Source organism: Phoxinus phoxinus (genome assembly GCF_949152265.1).
Source record: "Phoxinus phoxinus genome assembly, chromosome: 1".
NCBI classification, from domain to species: Eukaryota; Metazoa; Chordata; class Actinopteri; order Cypriniformes; family Leuciscidae; genus Phoxinus; species Phoxinus phoxinus.
The window spans coordinates 22224904-22243254 of NC_136876.1; the positions used below are offsets into that span (position 1 = coordinate 22224904).

The 18351-nt window shown below is 36.8% G+C and overlaps 1 protein-coding gene across 2 annotated transcripts; it reads left to right on the top strand.

The window, feature by feature from the left end:
* The first annotated feature begins 416 nt into the window (after positions 1–416).
* On the top strand, positions 417–14801 carry nlk1 (nemo-like kinase, type 1). Of its 2 annotated transcripts, XM_079608694.1 has the most exons (13): positions 417–753; positions 2374–2410; positions 2494–2802; positions 3013–3142; positions 3270–3325; positions 7785–7891; positions 8792–8877; positions 8959–9168; positions 9772–9873; positions 9986–10072; positions 11109–11307; positions 11413–11506; positions 12457–14801. In XM_079608694.1, the coding sequence occupies exons 2-13, from the start codon at positions 2403–2405 to the stop codon at positions 12503–12505; spliced, it is 1437 nt and encodes a 478-aa protein (XP_079464820.1). In that variant the 5' UTR covers positions 417–753; positions 2374–2402; the 3' UTR covers positions 12506–14801. The 2 variants fall into 2 exon arrangements, with proteins under 2 accessions (XP_079464820.1, XP_079464821.1); XM_079608695.1 differs by lacking the exon at positions 2374–2410 and having other exon boundaries at positions 505–753.
* The last annotated feature ends 3550 nt before the right edge of the window (positions 14802–18351 follow it).

An 18351-nucleotide genomic window follows, 5' to 3' on the forward strand; every position in this document is an offset into this window, starting at 1 on the left:
ACAGCCCTAAAAACATTTAGTCTGGGACTAGACTTAAACCTTGACTGTGAAACTGGGGGATTATTATTTTAAGTAAATTAAAATATTATTTTATTAAATATTAAATATATTATTAAATATTAACATAATAGGAAATTAATCAATTGCATGTAATAAATATAGAAAAATATTAATATTTTGTAATACTTTAATGATATTGGGGCATTATAGCATGGCAAGAAAAGATGCAAATATTATTGCAAATTATTGCAAAAAAAAAACATATATATAGCATCACACAAATATTAAACTGTATTATTTAGTAGACAGTCTCAAATCCTGGTAAAACCTCTGACAATGTTCTGAAGGTTAAGCACCTGCTATCACCAATCTTAAAAGGAAAAGCTTAATTTTTTTCTTTCGTTTTTTCTTTGAGTGAGTGTATTATTAACACAAGACACAAGAGTGAACGGTTAAACTGCGTCTCGCATTGTTTACACCGGTGGTGGTCCTCCCTTCCCCCATACACTCATCCCTCCTTTCTTTCACTCCATCCCCCCCTCTCAACTCCTCCTTCTCCCTCACTAGTACTACCGCTATTTCCAACAGCTGATTTCCAGACCAGAGAGAGAGGAACACGGCGAGACAGTTGAGGTTTGAGATCAGCAGCAGCAAAGGGATTTAAAGCGAGTAGAAATGCAGGGCGAGCGCTGCGATCCGCAACATCCGTCATGAAGATTTGAGCTCCGCCGCCGCTGCCATCAGCTCCGAGAGGTTAGCCGCTGTGCTAAAGCTAACTTTACAAACAACTGTAGCCAATAAACCTACATCACCAGCCTTCATCACGAGTTACAGTTCGCGTTTCCCTTTCTTTATGCATTACGAGGGGTTGTATTCACTTTAAGTTATTATTTTCGCTCTGAATGCATAATTTGTGCATATAAACATCAGATATAGGTCACGGAGCAGATTAATTAGCCAGCTAGCCAGAGGTAACAGCTGGTGAGGTCGTGTTAGCTACATTATTATTAGAGTTAACTAGCTTGGAAATGACATTAAACTAAACTAAACAAATAACGTTAGAAGGTTGAGATGTATGTTGGCAGACTACTGTGGTGTGTGGAAAGGCTTATAGCAGCTTAAATATTAACCTTGTAACGAGTTGTGTGATTGCAGTGTAGCAAGCTTGTTAGCTTTGGATATATAGAGAAAAAACACCTTGCGAACAAAGATAAGGAATCAAACTGATGTTAACTTTCAAGACGTGTTGCAACCACGTTTTCTTATTTATTTATTTTTGCAGGCTATTTAAACTGATATAGCCGATAATGGTGCTGTCAGGCCACTGACCGAGCACATGATTAAAGTACACCAACCTTTGGCATGCATTTGGTCTAACGTTAGTAATGTTTCTGAGTGACCTGCGCTGTTGCAATGCGGCGGCACTGTAACTGAACGCTGGCTCTAGATAACTTGTTTTTATTGCCTAATATTTGCCAATTTGTTTATATTTAATGTTTTATTTATTGTTAATTGTAACCTAATTAATTTTGGGCTGGTTAATTGTTGAGGAAGTCTTTACCTTAATGTACTAACAACATACCACCGTATTGCCATCAAGACCGTTCAAACAATTATGTTAAAAGAAAGAGTTACATTTGTATAATACTTACACTTAAGCTTAATATTTCCAAAAAAAAAAAAATCAATCATTATTTACACGCATCATGCCATTATGAAGTTGTATGCAACTAATGTCAAGCCCCAAAACAAACAAAAAAACACACCATAAAAGTGGTCCATACAACTCATACGCAATATTCCAAGTCTTCCGAAGGAATCTGCTATCTTGTGTGAAGAACAAGATAAATTATAAAGCATAATTCAATGGGGAGAAACTCCCCCTGCATTTTGAATGTAATTTTCTACCCCACATAAACATAAACATGAGAACCGATTTAGCAATGTGTTGAATGGCAACATATTTGATATCAATAAGATTCATGAGCTCCAGTGGATGTGAAGATTTTTAGTGAATAATGCCTATTTTGTGTTTGAGTATGAGTAAATAACACATTTTTTGTTGTTAGTAATATGTCACTTAGAAATTCAGAGTAATTTAGAAATGTGTAATTTTATTAACCCACTGGGAGTGTACTTAATCAATTTAAAGCAATAGTTCACCCAAAAATTTAATTGACTCTCACCCTCGTGTTTATGTAAAACTGTATGACTGACTTTTCTCTGGAGAACAAAATAAAACATTTTGAAGAACGTTGGTAACCCAAACTGTTTCTGTTTCCGTTGACTTCTGTTGTATAGACAAAAAAAAAAAGTCACTGGGAACCAAAACTGCTTAACATTCTTCAAAATATCATCTTTTGTGTTCAACAGAAGAAAGAAATTCATACAGTTTTGGAACAATGCGAGGGTGAGTAAATGATGACAGAATAAAAAAAAAATTGGTGGGCCATCACTTTAATGACTTTCTCACCCGTGTTTGTTCTAATGTAGAATGGCGTTCCATGGATCCACTCGGCCGACAGTGTGTGGTAACTTGTTCCCTGGATCAGACTTAGGCCACAAGTATTTTTGTGTCAACGCCACGACCGGCACTACCTCAACTGGCCTCAGTGCAACATCAAATCCCACTGGACCCAACGCACCAGCTGGGACTCCCAGACACCCGGCGTCTCTCGGGGGCAGCGCTGGCGGAGGGGCGGCCATCCCGCAACCTCACAGTAACCCAGCAAGTGAGGTTCCAAGTCCTGCTGAAATGGAGCCTGATCGACCTATAGGTTATGGTGCATTTGGGGTGGTCTGGTAAGTCCTGCGGTCATCCCAACACATTAATGTCTGATGACTTTCTGTCCATGTAGGCTCTCTACCGTTTTTGAAAGAAGTTTCTTGTATATTTTAATACATTTTAAAATGTTTGACCCCAAACTTTTGAACAGTGGTTTTATATATTACACAATCACATTTTCTTCAATGATGTTAACATCTGGTTACCCTGTTGCATTGGTTTGGTAGGTCTGTGACGGACCCTCGGGATGGCCGTAAGGTGGCTCTGAAGAAAATGCCGAATGTCTTCCAGAACCTGGTCTCCTGCAAACGTGTGTTCAGGGAACTCCGGATGCTGTGTTTCTTTAAACATGACAACGTAAGTTTTGCGGGCTGAAAAGGGAATCATGCATGCATTGATTGATTGCTGAGTGGGTGTGTGTTTTTGCAGAGTTTTAGAATTTGATTGCATGTTTTTTTGTAATGATGGGAATTTGCTTTGGCAGGTGCTGTCTGCCCTTGACATTCTCCAACCTCCACAAATCGACTGCTTTGAGGAGATGTATCCTTCATACCCACATTTTACCTAAATCTGTTCCCCTCTGAAACTTTTATTTTCTCTGTATTATTCATTCTATTCATGCCTATGTAATAAGGGTATTAGATTTGTTTCTGTTAGTAGTGGGTGACACTATGTTCCTACTTGTATAATCTTATACCACAGTATATGTGTTTGCATTCTATCACTAGCTATGTTTCCATCCAAAGTTGCAAATTGAACTTGCGCGCAAAATTGGAATATTGCATAAAACATTGTGTTCAAGAGAACAGAACAGTCACTTCCTTGGAAATTGGCGCAAATTATCTGTAGTTAAAATGGAAGTTGCTGAAATCGGGGAAGCCACTGTGGCTATTTTTTCCTACATCATAAATGACTTGCACCTCAGTGCGCACAGACAAAATGCAATAAACGCTCTCGTTATCTTACGTTTGGATGCCTGGTGTTTGGGAATGCAATCATGCGAGGCTTCATGAAGGTCATTATGCCAAATCATTTTGATGACAGACTTTTGGCTCAGGCATTTCAGAATGATCAAACCAACATTTGAGATACTGTGCAATGAAATTGGTCCACTGGTTAGTCCAGTTATGCAACCACATCCACTGTTGAGGCAAGACCATGTGAGTCTTTGTTGTGCATTGAAGGATTTATTGGGTAAATGACTTTCCATTGTATTTTAAGTGCATGGCTTACCGGATACAACAATTATGCGCCTTAATTGAGTGCATAAGTTTATTTTTTAAAGAATTTTACAGAATTCTTTATTTTTAGGATTTATGCGCATCTTGGCATTTCCATCCAGTTTTTTTTTTTCATGCGATATCCCAAAATGCGCATAAAAATAGGTGTATGGAAAGAAAGACTTTCACATTGGTAACAATAAGCAACATAGACATGGAGTAATAGCAGACCAGAACATACAGTGTAAAGAGTTACTTGCTGTATTAATATAGAGTGCAACTTGTATATCTGTGAGTTGGAAATTGTAGTCTTATAACAGGGCTCGACCATTTTACATTTACATTTTTTCATTTAGCAGACGCTTTTATCCAAAGTGACTTACAAATGAAAACAATAGAAGCAATTAAACTAGCAGTAGGACAACAGTATGTAAGTGCTTTAGATAGAATAAAGGAGAAAGTGTTAGTATAGCTTGATCAAGTGCTGCCGAAAAAGGTACGTCTTCAGCAATTTCTTAAAGATGGCTACAGACTCAGCAGCTCTGGTTGAGTTAGGCAGATCATTCCACCAGCAGGGAACAGTCATGGTAAAGGTCCGAGAAAGAGATTTTGTGCCTCTTTGAGATGGCACCACAAGACGCCGCTCGCTTGCAGAGCATAAGTTTCTGGATGGCACATAAGTCTGAAGTAATGAGTTAAGGTACAAGGGAGCAGTGCCAGTGGTTGTTCTGTAGGCAACCGTCAGTGACTTGAATTTGATGCGAGCGGCAACCGGCAACCAGTGCAATTTTGTGAGGAGAGGAGTGACGTGTGCCTTCTTCGGCTCGTTGAAGACCACTCTACTGTAGCTGCAGCATTCTGGATCAGTTGCAGAGGTTTGACAGTGCAAGCTGGGAGACCAGCCAGGAGAGCATTACAATAGTCCAGTCTGGATAGAACAAGCGCCTAAACAAGGAGTTGTGTAGCATGCTCTGATAGGAAAGGCCTGATCCTTCTGATGTTGTATAAGGCAAATCTGCATGACCGGGCAGTGCTAGCAATGTGGTCTGTGAAGATCAATTGGTCATCAATTACAACTCCAAGGTTCCTGGCTGATCTTGATGGAGTTATGGATGACGAGCCTAGCTGATTGGTGAAGTTGTGATGAAGTGCTGGGTTAGCCGGGATTACAAGTAGCTCTGTCTTCGCAAGGTTTAGTTGAAGGTGGTGGTCCTTCATCCAGCCAGAAATGTCTGTCAGGCAGGCTGAGATGCGAGCGGCTACCGTCGGATCATCCGGCTGGAATGAGAGGTAGAGTTGTGTGTCATCAGTAGGGCTGGGCACCGAGTCTCGATACTTTTTAGGTACCGACCGAATTGCCTCGATACTATCGAGTATCGAAAAATGACATGTTGTTCGGTTCCAGATTTCGATACCTAAGGAGTTAACTCGTCAACGTCAGTGCTCAAACAAATGCATATGAAATGCACAACGACACACATAAAGTCGCTCACGCACACATACACACAAACTCTATTCACACGAAACACGCGGAACTCTCCGCGCACACTCATATGAGACGCGCGCGCACGCACAAACTCTCGACACGCATACTGAGCCGCGAGCACACACACACACACACACACACAAACTCTCCGCGCACATATTCATATGAGACGCGAGCACACACACATAATACCTTAAAGTTAAAGATGTGGAAAAATCGATCAAAAGTGTGGGTACATTTCTCCAGGCTCGATGCCAACCGCGCTCGATGCTGTATTTGCGGTAAAATAATTGCTGCAAAGACCGGTACCACGACAAACACGATGAAGACCTTGACAGTGCACGGAGTAAACTTAAGAGCAGAAAGTTGCTCCGTCTTCGACTGGTAAATGAAGAGATATCTTGTTGATCACTCGGACAGTGTTTGTATTGCAATAAATAATAACCTACTGAATGTACACTGCCGTTCAAAAATGTGTTGGTTAATGGCTAGTCAGAATTTTTTTTCAGTAAGGATGCATTAAAGTTATCAAAGGTGACATTAAAACATGTGTAATGTTACAAAATATTTCGTTTTTAAATAAATGCTTTTCTTTTGATTTTTTTATTCATAAAAGAATCATGAAAAAAATTATCATAGTTTCCAAAATATTAAGCAGCAAACTGTTTTCATATTCTGAAGGGTCATGTGACACTGAAGTAATGATTTTGAACATTCAGCTTTGACATCACAGGAATAAATTACATTTTGAAATATATTAGATACGATTTTAAATTGTAATACTATTTCACAATATTACTAAAGTTTTACTGTATTTTTTTATTCAAAAATTCAGCTTTGGTGAGCATGAGCGCTTTATAAAACATTTTTTATTCCTTTGTGCACTGGCTAAGGAGCATGAGTCAAACTGAAAAAATAAAACTAAATAAATAAAAAATAAAAGTTTTTCTGAGGTAATATGTTATGTAATCTTGTTAAAATAGATTTCATAAAATTGGTATCGAAAAAAGTATCGTTAGGAACCGGTATCGAAACTGAGGTATCGAAATTGGCACCGGATCGAAAGATTTTGAACGATGCCCAGCCCAGTGATAGGAAAAGCCATGTTTCTGAATCACAGATCCTAGTGATGTCATATAGATGGAGAAGAGAAGTGGTCCAAGCACTGCGCCCTGAGGCACACCTAGAGACCTAGAGACACCTACAAAAATAGAGGTGTGTGTGAACTCTAAAATCCATTTACCATTACCCCTGTAAACAAAGCAGCTACTTTTTGTTTCTGACCAGAACAGCCATTCAGATTTTTCACTATGGTGTTCATTACAACACATACTTAAATATTTAAAGACTTATTAGGCAAATTTACTATTTTCAGAATTAAAACTTAAAACACGCCCTGGATATTGACGGAAAATGTCTGATTCTTTATTATTGTGCGGTAACACTTTAGATGAATTAATGTTAACTAACAGGACCTTATTGTAAAGTGTATAGTTATTTATAGTTCTTTTGCGGTCTACTTAACTTTAATCTGTCTGAAAACTTTTGTTTTGATGTTTTTTGTGTATTTCTTTATTGTATTTAAATGTTCAGAGTTATTTTTATTGTTAGAAAAAAGTTATTAAACCTGTTAGGAGGGCAGCACTTTATTATAAACTAATTTAATACGTGATAATACCTTATACCATGATAAAAGCTTCAATATATTACGAAAATATTTAAAAACCTTCTGTAATTTTTGTATTCCTCTTATAATGTCTCCTCAGGTCCTCTTATTAAGCTAAAATGCATTATTTGAAAAATTTGCATTGTTCCCCTTTAGTTTTTTCTAATGGGCTTCTAAATTTTTCAGCTTACGAACACGTGCGCTCCGAGGGTAAAAAAAGTAGGCGTCAGGCCCTGGCCTTCTAATAGAAATTTTACTGTCTAGTATTTTAAACTTATGTAGCATTATGTGAAGGTGTTTTTGCACGTATTCATTTATGAATATCCTGGTTTGCATCCAAAATGAACACCATGGCAAGTGCCAAATGCAAGTGAAAATTAGCTTTGGCAAGGAAATAAAACACTGTTATTTGCCAGTTGGAAATGTATTAGGAACTTTAACATATTTAACTTTTTTTTTTTAATTCACATGGTAATGATGATATAAAAATACTCTTAATGTACTTGTATTTTCTTTTTTTGGTTAATTTTACCCATTGCTAGTTTCCCTCTTGTGTTCTCATGGTAGAAGTTGTTATTATAGATGTTTTGCGGGTCAGTTGTGTCCTTAACCGAGTCTGTGGTGTAGATACGTGATCACTGAGCTCATGCAGAGTGACCTACATAAAGTCATCGTTTCCCCTCAGCCTCTCACCACCGATCACATCAAGGTGTTCCTCTACCAGATACTCAGGGGTGAGTTCACATGGGCATATGTTACTTTGGGATTATAAATTTGTTTATTTTTTTTTTCGGGGATCAGGAGTATTTAATCAGAACGGATGAGAGTTTGGTGTGTTTTGTGCCTGCGTTGCAGAATGGGATTATCTTTGAACTTGTAATCGGCCTGGAAAACTTTAATCTTATGTTCTGAGAATAAAATTTGTCAACAAAAAATCCTACTGAACTGTTAATCTTATTTGGGGCAATTTTGACTCTCGTTGCTGGGAGAGTCAAATTAATCTTCTTGTACTATTATTATTATTATTCGGTAATGTCAACAATTATTTTCATTTATTGCACTAATGTATGAAGTATAGCAAGAGTAGGAAAAGTCCCTTATATGCCCTTGGATGAAACCCCCTGGCTTTGAACAACAACTGAAGTGGTCAGTTGGTCTGCAAAAGGCCCGTAGGCATCACTGTGGATGCAGCTACCGTGAGAACTAATATTCTCTGATACTGACGAACAGTAACGTCCTGACCTGGCCTGATGTTGCTTAGGGTGTTTAGCATGGTCCCGACTCCCGATACGTGCGTGCGGTTGACAGTCGTGCCAGCATGGTGACCGAGTCCCATACAACTCCTAAGTACGTCGTCCTGTGGGCGGGAGAGAGAGAACGCTTCAACTTTTTTCCCTTTTAGGGGGATTTTTTTTTCCATGCCTGCCTTCCAACTTTAACCATGACACCATTTTTTTTTTTTTTTTGTGCAACCAAACTAGTGGATACACGGCACCTTTAATAACATGGGTGTTTGTATTGGCAAGTGCAGGAAGTCTTGATTTCCTAGTTAGTAGTAGTGTTTATGTTGTGTGATATGTTAGTATTGTTCCTCCTGTTGATGTCCTTTATGAGGTGTCCTCTCTCTTTCTCAGGGCTGAAGTACCTGCACTCTGCGGGCATTCTGCACAGAGACATCAAACCAGGGAACCTGCTGGTCAACAGCAACTGTCTGCTCAAGGTACCACACTGCACATGTGCTCAAATGTACTCAATCAAATAATAATGGCAAAATGAGAAATGTCACTTTTCACAAATTTAGATTTGTGACTTTGGCCTGGCACGAGTGGAGGAGCCAGATCCTTCTCGTCACATGACCCAGGAGGTGGTGACGCAGTATTACCGTGCTCCAGAGGTTCTGATGGGATGCCAGCATTACACTTCAGCTATAGATGTCTGGTCCGTAGGGTGCATCTTCGCTGAGTTGCTGGGCCGGCGTATTCTTTTCCAGGCTCAGAGCCCCATACAACAGGTAATGGCATACGCTACCATTCAAAAGTTTGGGGCACGTAACATAAAAAAATAAAAAATACTTTTAATCTGAAAGGATGCGTTAAATTGATCAAAAGTGACTTCCACCTAAGATTTCGGTTTCAAATAAATGCTGTTATTTTAAACCTTATCAAAAAATTCTAAAACTAAAAAAGAAGTATGACGTTTAGACAAAAATATCAAACAGCGTAACTGGTTTCAAAATTGATTATAAGAAATGTTTATTGAGCAGCAAACCATATTAGAATGGTTTGTGAAGGATCATGTGACACTGAAGACTGAAGTAATGATGCTGAAAATTCAGCTTTGCATCACAGAGATAAACATTTGAAAATACATTCAAATAGTAGACTTTTATTTTAAATTGTAATTATTTCACAATATTACAGGTTTACTGAATTGTTCATCAAATAAGTGCAGCCTTGGTAAGCAATAAGAAATGTTAGTGTATTATAAAGAACCATCTTTAATACATTCATTTAAAATCTTGCTAAAATGAAATCATTTTATTAATTTTATTTTGAAATGGTATGAATGAAAGTGTTTCTTTACTCACTCAGTTTCTCTTCTCTTTTTCTCTCAGTTGGATCTGATCACTGATCTTCTCGGGACTCCTCCTCTTTCTGCCATGGCATCTGCGTGTGAAGGAGCTCGAGCGCACATTCTTAGAGGACCCCACAAACCAGTTCTGTACCCTGTCTTTCAATGATTTATTAGTCTTTAAATATTTAATGCTCAAAAATATCCTCAAGTTAAATACAATATTCTAAGTTCAATTTGTGCTTTCTCTCCCTTAGCCGTCACTGTCTGTTCTGTACATGTTGTCGGATGGGGCAACACATGAAGCTGTTCATCTTTTGTGCCGCATGCTAGTTTTTGATCCAGTGAGTATGATGTATACATTTTTTTCATATCTTTTTGTGGTCATTTTTGATAGCCTACACTTAAAACAATAATAGTTCATTTTAGTCAGTAAATGCGTCATAACATTCTTCCACATTCTTCCATAAATGGTTGACTCTCACAAAACTGCAGGAAGTACACGGTTTAATTTTCAATGTCTTCTTTAAATATTAAAATAAATATATGTAATTGTAGCATTTGTTGTATGGTGTGTAAGGTGTGCAGATGAAGTGCTTCATTAAGATAATTTTTTTAGTTTTTTTATTGTAATACTAAATATATAAATAAAATAATTGGAGTAATTAAAATCTAGATCATCGTCATTTACTTAATGTAAAATTATCTCAAAAGTGACATGTCTGGATGTGTTTACGTACTGAGAATTTGACAATATTTTCAAGACCAATAAGTATATTTCCATTCAATGTAAAAAAAAAAAAACAATAGTCTGAAAATACACTCATCCAAATATTTAGGGTCGTTACAATTTTTTTTTTTTTTTAAGAAGTTTCTCATGCTCACATCAGTTGCGTTTGATTGATAAAATACAGTAAAAACAGTAATATTGTAAAATATGATTAATACAATTAATGGTAACAAATATATACTGTACATTGTAATATATTTTAAAATGAGGTTTATTTCTGTGATGGCAAAGCTGAATTTTAATATGCTGGTTTGGTTGTAAAGAAACATTTCTTATAGATGAAAACAGTCGTGCTACTTACTATTTTTGAGGAAATGATGCATATTTTTCAGAATATTTTTTGATGAATAGAAAGTTCAAAAGAACAGCATTTATTTGAAACTGAAATCTTTATAAATGTCTTTACTGTCACTTTTGATCAATTTAATGTGTCCCTGCTGAATAAAAGTTTTAAATGATTAAAACCTCAAACTTTTGAATGGTAGTGTAAGCTTCATGTTCTTTTATATAAAATGATAGTTATTTTTATATATTATTTTGTAGAATGTTGTTGTTGTTATAATTATTATTCTGTGTGTCTCCATCCATAGGCCAAGCGCATCACGGGAAGTGATGCTCTGTCTCATCCGTATTTGGATGAGGGTCGTCTGAGGTACCACACATGCATGTGTAAGTGCTGTTACTCAGTGCCCAGCGGGAGGGTGTACACCCGAGACTTTGAGCCGCCTGCAGATCGACCTTTCAGCCACAACTATGAGCAGAGCATGCACTCTGTCTGGCAGGGCAAAGGTGACTCTCTTTTTATCACTCTGGCTCTTTGTTACAATATTAAACTTCATCTTCTTTTGACATGAAGGACCTATTTTGATGACTCGTTTTCTCTCTTCATCTCAGAGCTCATCCATCGTTTTATAACAGAGCACCAGCAAGGCAAACGAGTGCCTTTGTGCATCAATCCCCAGAGTGCAGCCTTCAAAACTTTCATTAGGTCAGTACAAGAACAAGTTTTTTTTTTTTTTTTGACAAGCCTTTTTCAAATACATGCACTCAAAATGAACAATGATAGAGATGTAATATTTTCCAAAAAAAATTTGCAAATAGCAATTTACTCATTGCTAAAGCTACATATCTATAAGATTTATTGTTGAATTTTTAAATGCCTTGTGTTTATACCGATATCTAGAGCAGGGTGGTCTCTATACAAAATATTATTTTAAATGTATTTTATATAGTTATTCATTTATATTTGATGTATGTATAAATGTGTATATAATAATAATAATAATATATTAATAATTTATTGTTGTTGCCTGTTGTTGATACCATTAAATATAAATAAAGCAGTAAAATAAATACAAATAAATATTTTAATAAATCTATATAATGATGAAATTAGGTAGTAGTATTAGTTATATTATATAAACCAGTATAAATATAAAACAAAATAGAATGCATGTGGCCTTTTTTTGTCCACCAAACTTCCATTTTAAAGGGTTAGTCCACCCAAAAAATTTGTATTGTCATTTACTAACCATCTTTTAAAAGAAATCTAAGAGCTGTCCCTCCATTGGCAGCTACGCAACTACCATTTTGACGCTTCAAAAAGTTCACTTTATTTGATGAACAAATTGAATTTAGACTTTTATTCATATATAAACATTGATGAGCAAACATAAACACAAGCTAAACCGATCCTGCTGGATGTACAAGAATGAACCTCATTGGTTCTCGCAGAAGCTCGAACGAGCTGCACAACTCACGAGAATGAACCTCAACCTCATTGGTTCTCAGATTTCATTTAAAATATCTTCATTTGTGTTTCGAAAATGGACGAAAGTCTTACAGGTTTGGAACAACATGAGGGTAAAATAAGTAAATAAGACAGCAAAAATGACAATTCTGTCATTAAATCATTGTTTTTCTTACTTTCTGTATCAGATCCACAGCCTGGCATTCGTCAAAAGTATCAAGGAAAGAAGAGGGATGAGGTGTATACTGGGAAATGTGGATCATAGGAGCAAGCTTGCATTGGAGATGACTGAAGGATCACATGCTTTTGAACGCATTCTCAGCACTCTTTCCAAGTCAACATGGGGATTTATCAGAAAAAAAAACATTTTTCCAGTTCCACTTTCACAACACTGATGAATAATGCTTCTGATGCTGCTGAGAACAGTTTTATACTGACTATGTGCTTGAAGATTATGGCAAATAGAGTTTTCCACACAAAAAAAAAAAGAAAAGAAAATCTTGTTTGTTGAAAATTGTTGCATTTTGACTAAATGAGCCAACGTCAATGTTGTGCAATACAGATACCTGGAATAATGCAAACGATGAGACTGCGCTGACCCTGATTTCACTAACAGATGAGATGACAGTGCCCACAAGTCCATAGCATCACCCCCGTGGCCGTCTTTAACTGTGGTGTATCTCCAAATTCTGTCTATAGACTTCTATCACTGTGTTCCTTTTCTGGGTTCTTAGGTTTTATTCTTAAAATTCTGGTAACCAAAAGTTCCAAAAGTCTTCTTTCTTGGTTACGGTTTCCTCATTGAACTGAATGCTTTCGGTTCAATACCACTCACACTTTCTCTAAAATATTTTTTCCTTTCTGTTATTATTTTCATTCTATTCAGTTTGTTGGGGGAGTTTATTGTGCAGATTTCTTTCTAAACTCTCTACATTTCCAATGAAGCGATCCTTGAGCAAATGCATTAGTTTTAGAGTTGTGTTAGAATGCTGTATATGGGTGATGGCGTCTTGTGTTTATTTGAGGAACGTAGGTACTGTGGTGTTCCTGCCTGAAGCGTCTTCCCAAAGCCCCGGCCCCTCCTCCTAGGACCAAAACGAGATTGATATCAGTATCCTGCTTTCTGATTGGGCGAGGCTCTGTAGGCAGAGAAGATAGATCGAATGTTATTTATTTTCTATTTTTTATTTATTGTCTTGTCAAGCTTTTTCTGTGTTTGTGTTAGGCGGACCAGGTGCGTGGGTTTCATGGCAGCATTAGAAAGTCATGTGGTCCGTGCGTGTTTTTGAAAAACCGCGGTTTCGGGGAGTTTAGGGAATGTGCAGTGTTGTACTTTTTTGAATATTTCATTACCTCAACCAGCCCTCAGTTCACTGGGCTTGTGTGTATAGACTGAACCCAATCGTTTATCAAAAATGTACTGTAATGCAGCCGATTGACGTCAAGTGTGTGTGTGTGTGTGTGTGTGTGTGTGTGGAGCGCCTTCACTGGGCAGCAATCTCTCCCTGAATTGTTTCTGAATCGATCTGCTTTTCTTTTTCCTTCAGAGTGAGGGATTGGTGGGATGGTGGCTGATGGGTGAGTCTTGGATACTTGTTGGAGAAATGCTGCTGTTTGTGTAATACCTCCCTGACTCCTTTTGTAAAAGTAACACGTCTAGAGCTCAGGTTTCATATTATACTATATGGACTAGACTGTAGACACTGTAGATGTGGATCCAGGCAGAGTTACTGAATACAAGCAGTTGTTGGTGCTCTCTGGGTTTATTGCAGAAGGCTGAATTCTCAAATGCCCAGTACTGTAAATGTTTGCCTCCTACCAGCAGGTGGCAACAAAAGCGCAGGGCACCGATTGGATGCATCAAGGCTGTTCTTCATCAATAATGTCTCTCAATGCATGCGTGTATGGACTTCACTTGGATTTGCAAATTGCAGTGCATTAGTTGTTTTATTCTTTTTAAATGTGCTGTTGCTATTTAATTTTATTATAGGAACATGTTCTTTTTAGGTTTTGTTTTCATGTATTGTGACCAATTATTTTAGGTTTTTGGTTTTAATCTTTTTTTCTTTTCTTTTTTTTTTTGTTTAAGTTGATGTTTTTATGACCACTTTTGCTATTGTGTTGGTAGAAAAACTAGCAAAATAGTGACCGGAATGAAGATCAGTGGGTTGGTTTAGTCGTTTTCGTCTTACTGACTGCCAAGCAGAAAGTGAGCTTTTTAAGTAAATGGTGAATTTCCTTTAGTCGTAAGATAATAGATGTTAGACATTTTTAAGATGAAACTGAAAACTTGGTATTCGTGTTAATGACTATTATGGCTTTGATAATATGATTGAATAGTTGTTTTAAGATGGTTATTATTTCTTATGTTTTATTAGGTTTTCTTTCTTCTTCTTTTTTTGGCTTTGCATATTATAAGAAAATATGTTTTTGGACTTTTTGTGTTCCCAACAAATACTTGAAGTTTTTAAGAAAAAAAAAAAAAAGGATACGTGGATTAGGATAAAATAGACATTAAAGAGACAGACACTGGAAACCTTGCCTCTGCATCTTATTGGCTTGTCATTACAATTACATTCCAGTTTAAGGACAGAATTATGATTTTTCAATGACAAAGATTTTGAAGAGGTTTTAATGTTCATGTGGTTTTGCGACTATTTTGGCATGAAATGAAAATTCTCCATAAGCTATTTTCTAATTGCATATTATAGGATTTATTGTAAATGATTCATTTGTGCATGTTTTTTGTTTTTTTTTACCTAGTAATGTTTAAACCAAAAAAAAAAAAAAGTTTACGTCACAATATGAAAAGATCTGTCCGTTTCATTGTGACTTGAAGATTAAGTGATTTAAAAGTTCTTCTAAAAAAATCTTTCAATCTTGAGTTGAAATCTTGATCATGACACATTAACTGTTATTTCTCAATATATGTTTGTTCAAGGAAGACTTTCTAGAATAGATTCACATGACAATTAAATTTAAAATCAGAAACTGGTCACAAGTTAGCAGACTCTTACAATAAATAAAATCTTTATGAGCAAGGGCCTCATGTATTAAAGGCTTTGTGTATGTTTCATCCTAAATGTATACATGCACACAAGTTTTTAGATTTGTAAAACCGTATGCATGTCAGAATCTGCACCTGGTTAACTTGATAGTACATACGCAAACTTTATTTCACATGTTCTCAAGGATACTTTGTTGTGACTATATCTCCATATAATTTCCATATGCATATTGCCTTCCAGACAAAAGAGTCTCCAGCACATATAAGAGAGATTGCCCTAAAATCAGCCATGTTTTTCACCCAGTAAAACTATTGTTAAGAATAGAAGAAAAAAATGAACTGAGATGTAAAATTGGATTAGATACTAAGTTATCAGATAATGTATTGTGAATATAGACCAAATAGCAATTTTGAAGAAGAAAAAAAGGTGCCCATTTTGCGCACCGTCTTACTCGCAAAATTCTGTGGATCACTTAAGGAACTTTTACAAATATAAAAAGCTATATAAGCTACATTTTCTAAAAGCAGAACATTATTTTTTGGCAAATGTAACTTTTGGGCTCCAGGGGCCTGGTGGAAATAGAAGGACATTTTCCATTTGCACACTATTTATAAAATAATACACGTGGCGTATGCACATAACTGGTGAGAACTTGGCACTATCAGGTACCATCTTCCCCATCAGGAATATAAGTAGAAATACAATTACAGCTATGATGCAAAACACACTGCCCATTCAGCTGATATTAATTTTTGCTGCATACCAACATTCTGTCATGTCAGAAACTATATATTTTAACAAAAGTACAACCCCATTTCCAGAACATTGGGGACATTTTTTTTAAATGCAATCAAATCAAGAATCTGTGATTTGTTAATTATCTTGAACCTTTATTTACATTACAGATGTACAAAGAAAATATTTCCAATGTTTTCACTGACCAACTTAATTGTATTTACAAATATTAATTTTGATGACTGCAACACACCAAAAAAGTTGGGACAGAGGCATGTTTACCACTTTCACATCACCTTTCCTTTTTCACATTATTTGCTGGAAACAAAGATGATCAGGTGATATAGTTTTCAGCATCATAAAGTAGAATAAGTCACTAATCTTATCCCTGACCAAAAGTGGTTATTTGTAATTAATAGATTATATTCACCATCCATACTTTCTTGCCACAGATCAGACATTCTGAAATTAGATTTTTATATACAATGTAGGATTTATTTTAAGACACCCACAGACATCAAGAATCAGCATATAAATCTCAACAATGGTGACATGCTGCAATGCATGCTGGGAGCCATGAGTTTCATACTATGGTGACTCCCAGCATGCATTGCGGCATGAAGCACATCACCATTGTTGAGATTCAAATGCTGATTCTTGATGTCTGTGTGTGTGTCTGAAGATTTTGTCCCCATAATGTATTTAAAAGAGAATGTCGGATATGTTACAAGAAAATATTGTTGGTGAATAAAATCTATTAACAAATAACCACTTTTGGTCAGGAAAAATATTAGTGCATTATTCTACCTAACATTGCTGAAAACTATATCACCTGATCATCTTTGTTTCTGGCTTTCTTTGCAACAAATTATGTGTTTTGGTAAACACTGTTACAAAGACCACAAACTCCCATCAAATGGCAAGAGTCAAACTGCCCAACTAAAGGAAACACTGATCACTCTTAATTCTCAATAAGAACTTCTATAGCCGCATGACAGAAATAAAGTAAATCTGGGTAGTAATATAATACGCGAAGCGGGTAATGATGTTGTTTAATACTCCTCTGCTGAGATCTTGAGAGATTTAATGTCTTCTTTTATCTTCAGTTGATTTCATCTAAGGCTGTGGCTGGCAGTCAGTTGTCGTTCTTGTGTTTCTCTTTCCTTCAGTGATTCTGCTACCAGCAGGTGTTCATCACTAATGCTCAATCATGACTTAATGAATCACTTAGGCCTAATTATATAATTAACCTTAACTCTGATTCAGAGTTACTTTAATACTCTTTAGAGTGGGACCAAATGTTCTCTGAGCAGAGTTCATTTAACTCTGGGGATTTTACTGTGTATATGTTGAGTCATAGATGTGATAGGAAGAGGCACTGGATTCTTAATCCGTCCAATATCAAATTTATCTTTAGCCCAAAGGCCTTTCTGGAATTCCTGATGATAAATTAAAATTGTTTTCAATTGAAGTATCAGGAACTATTTTTCTCTCCTCAGTGCACAACCTGTGAACTGTCACTGTCTGCATGATTGGGTATGCTCTTACCCCTGCATCATTTGCATAATACCCATCATCATGGCAAATCCATCCCCCTGACTCCACCATTTCCTCCCAGGAGCCTCCTCTCTTCCCCACAGAGACATGAGGCTGGACTTGCATCTGTTGGAAGAAAGTAGATTGAGAGTGTTAACTTATGCAGAGAAATGCTGTGATATTAATAGATATTCGAGATTTCATTTCATTGAACCACTTCTCTTCATACTGTTTCTTTCATGGCCCACACACCATGAAGTACAATGTAAGTACAAATGAAGGAGTTATAGCCTAGTTATAATGCCAATTTGGTAGCATTTTTCCACCCTTTGGTATCAATGCTATTCCTCACAATGATACAGAAATTGTCATTTCTAATTTAGACATTAAATCTCTGCCTAATAAATTCAGGGGACTAACCCTGATATAAGTTGTACAAGTCTGATTAAAAGTGGCAATTTATTTATTTTTGATAAAGTGGTTTCTTCATCTAACAGCTTGCTCACCTCTCTGTAGACTTTGCCTGAGTCACTCTCATTGTTGTCTGAGCTCTCTCCCTCTGTTTCCACTTCCTCTTTCTAATGGAGCGGCCCTGCAGAGCTTCCAGCTGCTGGCGTATGCTCAACTTCCCCTTTCACAGCAGCAGCAGCAGCAGCAACCGTGCTGTAGGGACGAGGCTTTCCGATAGTTGCCTGCATATCCTCCAATTCCTACTTCCTCCTTTTTTGTCGGCAAAGCAAGGAAAGCATCTGCAGCCTCCTCACCTTCTCTCTGCTTCTTGTAGCGTGTCTCAGCCTCCTGTTC

Bases quoted from the DNA above. Each gene is read 5' to 3' on its own strand.
- nlk1 (XM_079608694.1), top strand. The intron at 2,803-3,012 runs GTAAGTCCTGCG...TTGGTTTGGTAG, and splicing joins GGTGCATTTGGGGTGGTCTG to GTCTGTGACGGACCCTCGGG. The intron at 3,143-3,269 runs GTAAGTTTTGCG...TTGCTTTGGCAG, and splicing joins GTTTCTTTAAACATGACAAC to GTGCTGTCTGCCCTTGACAT.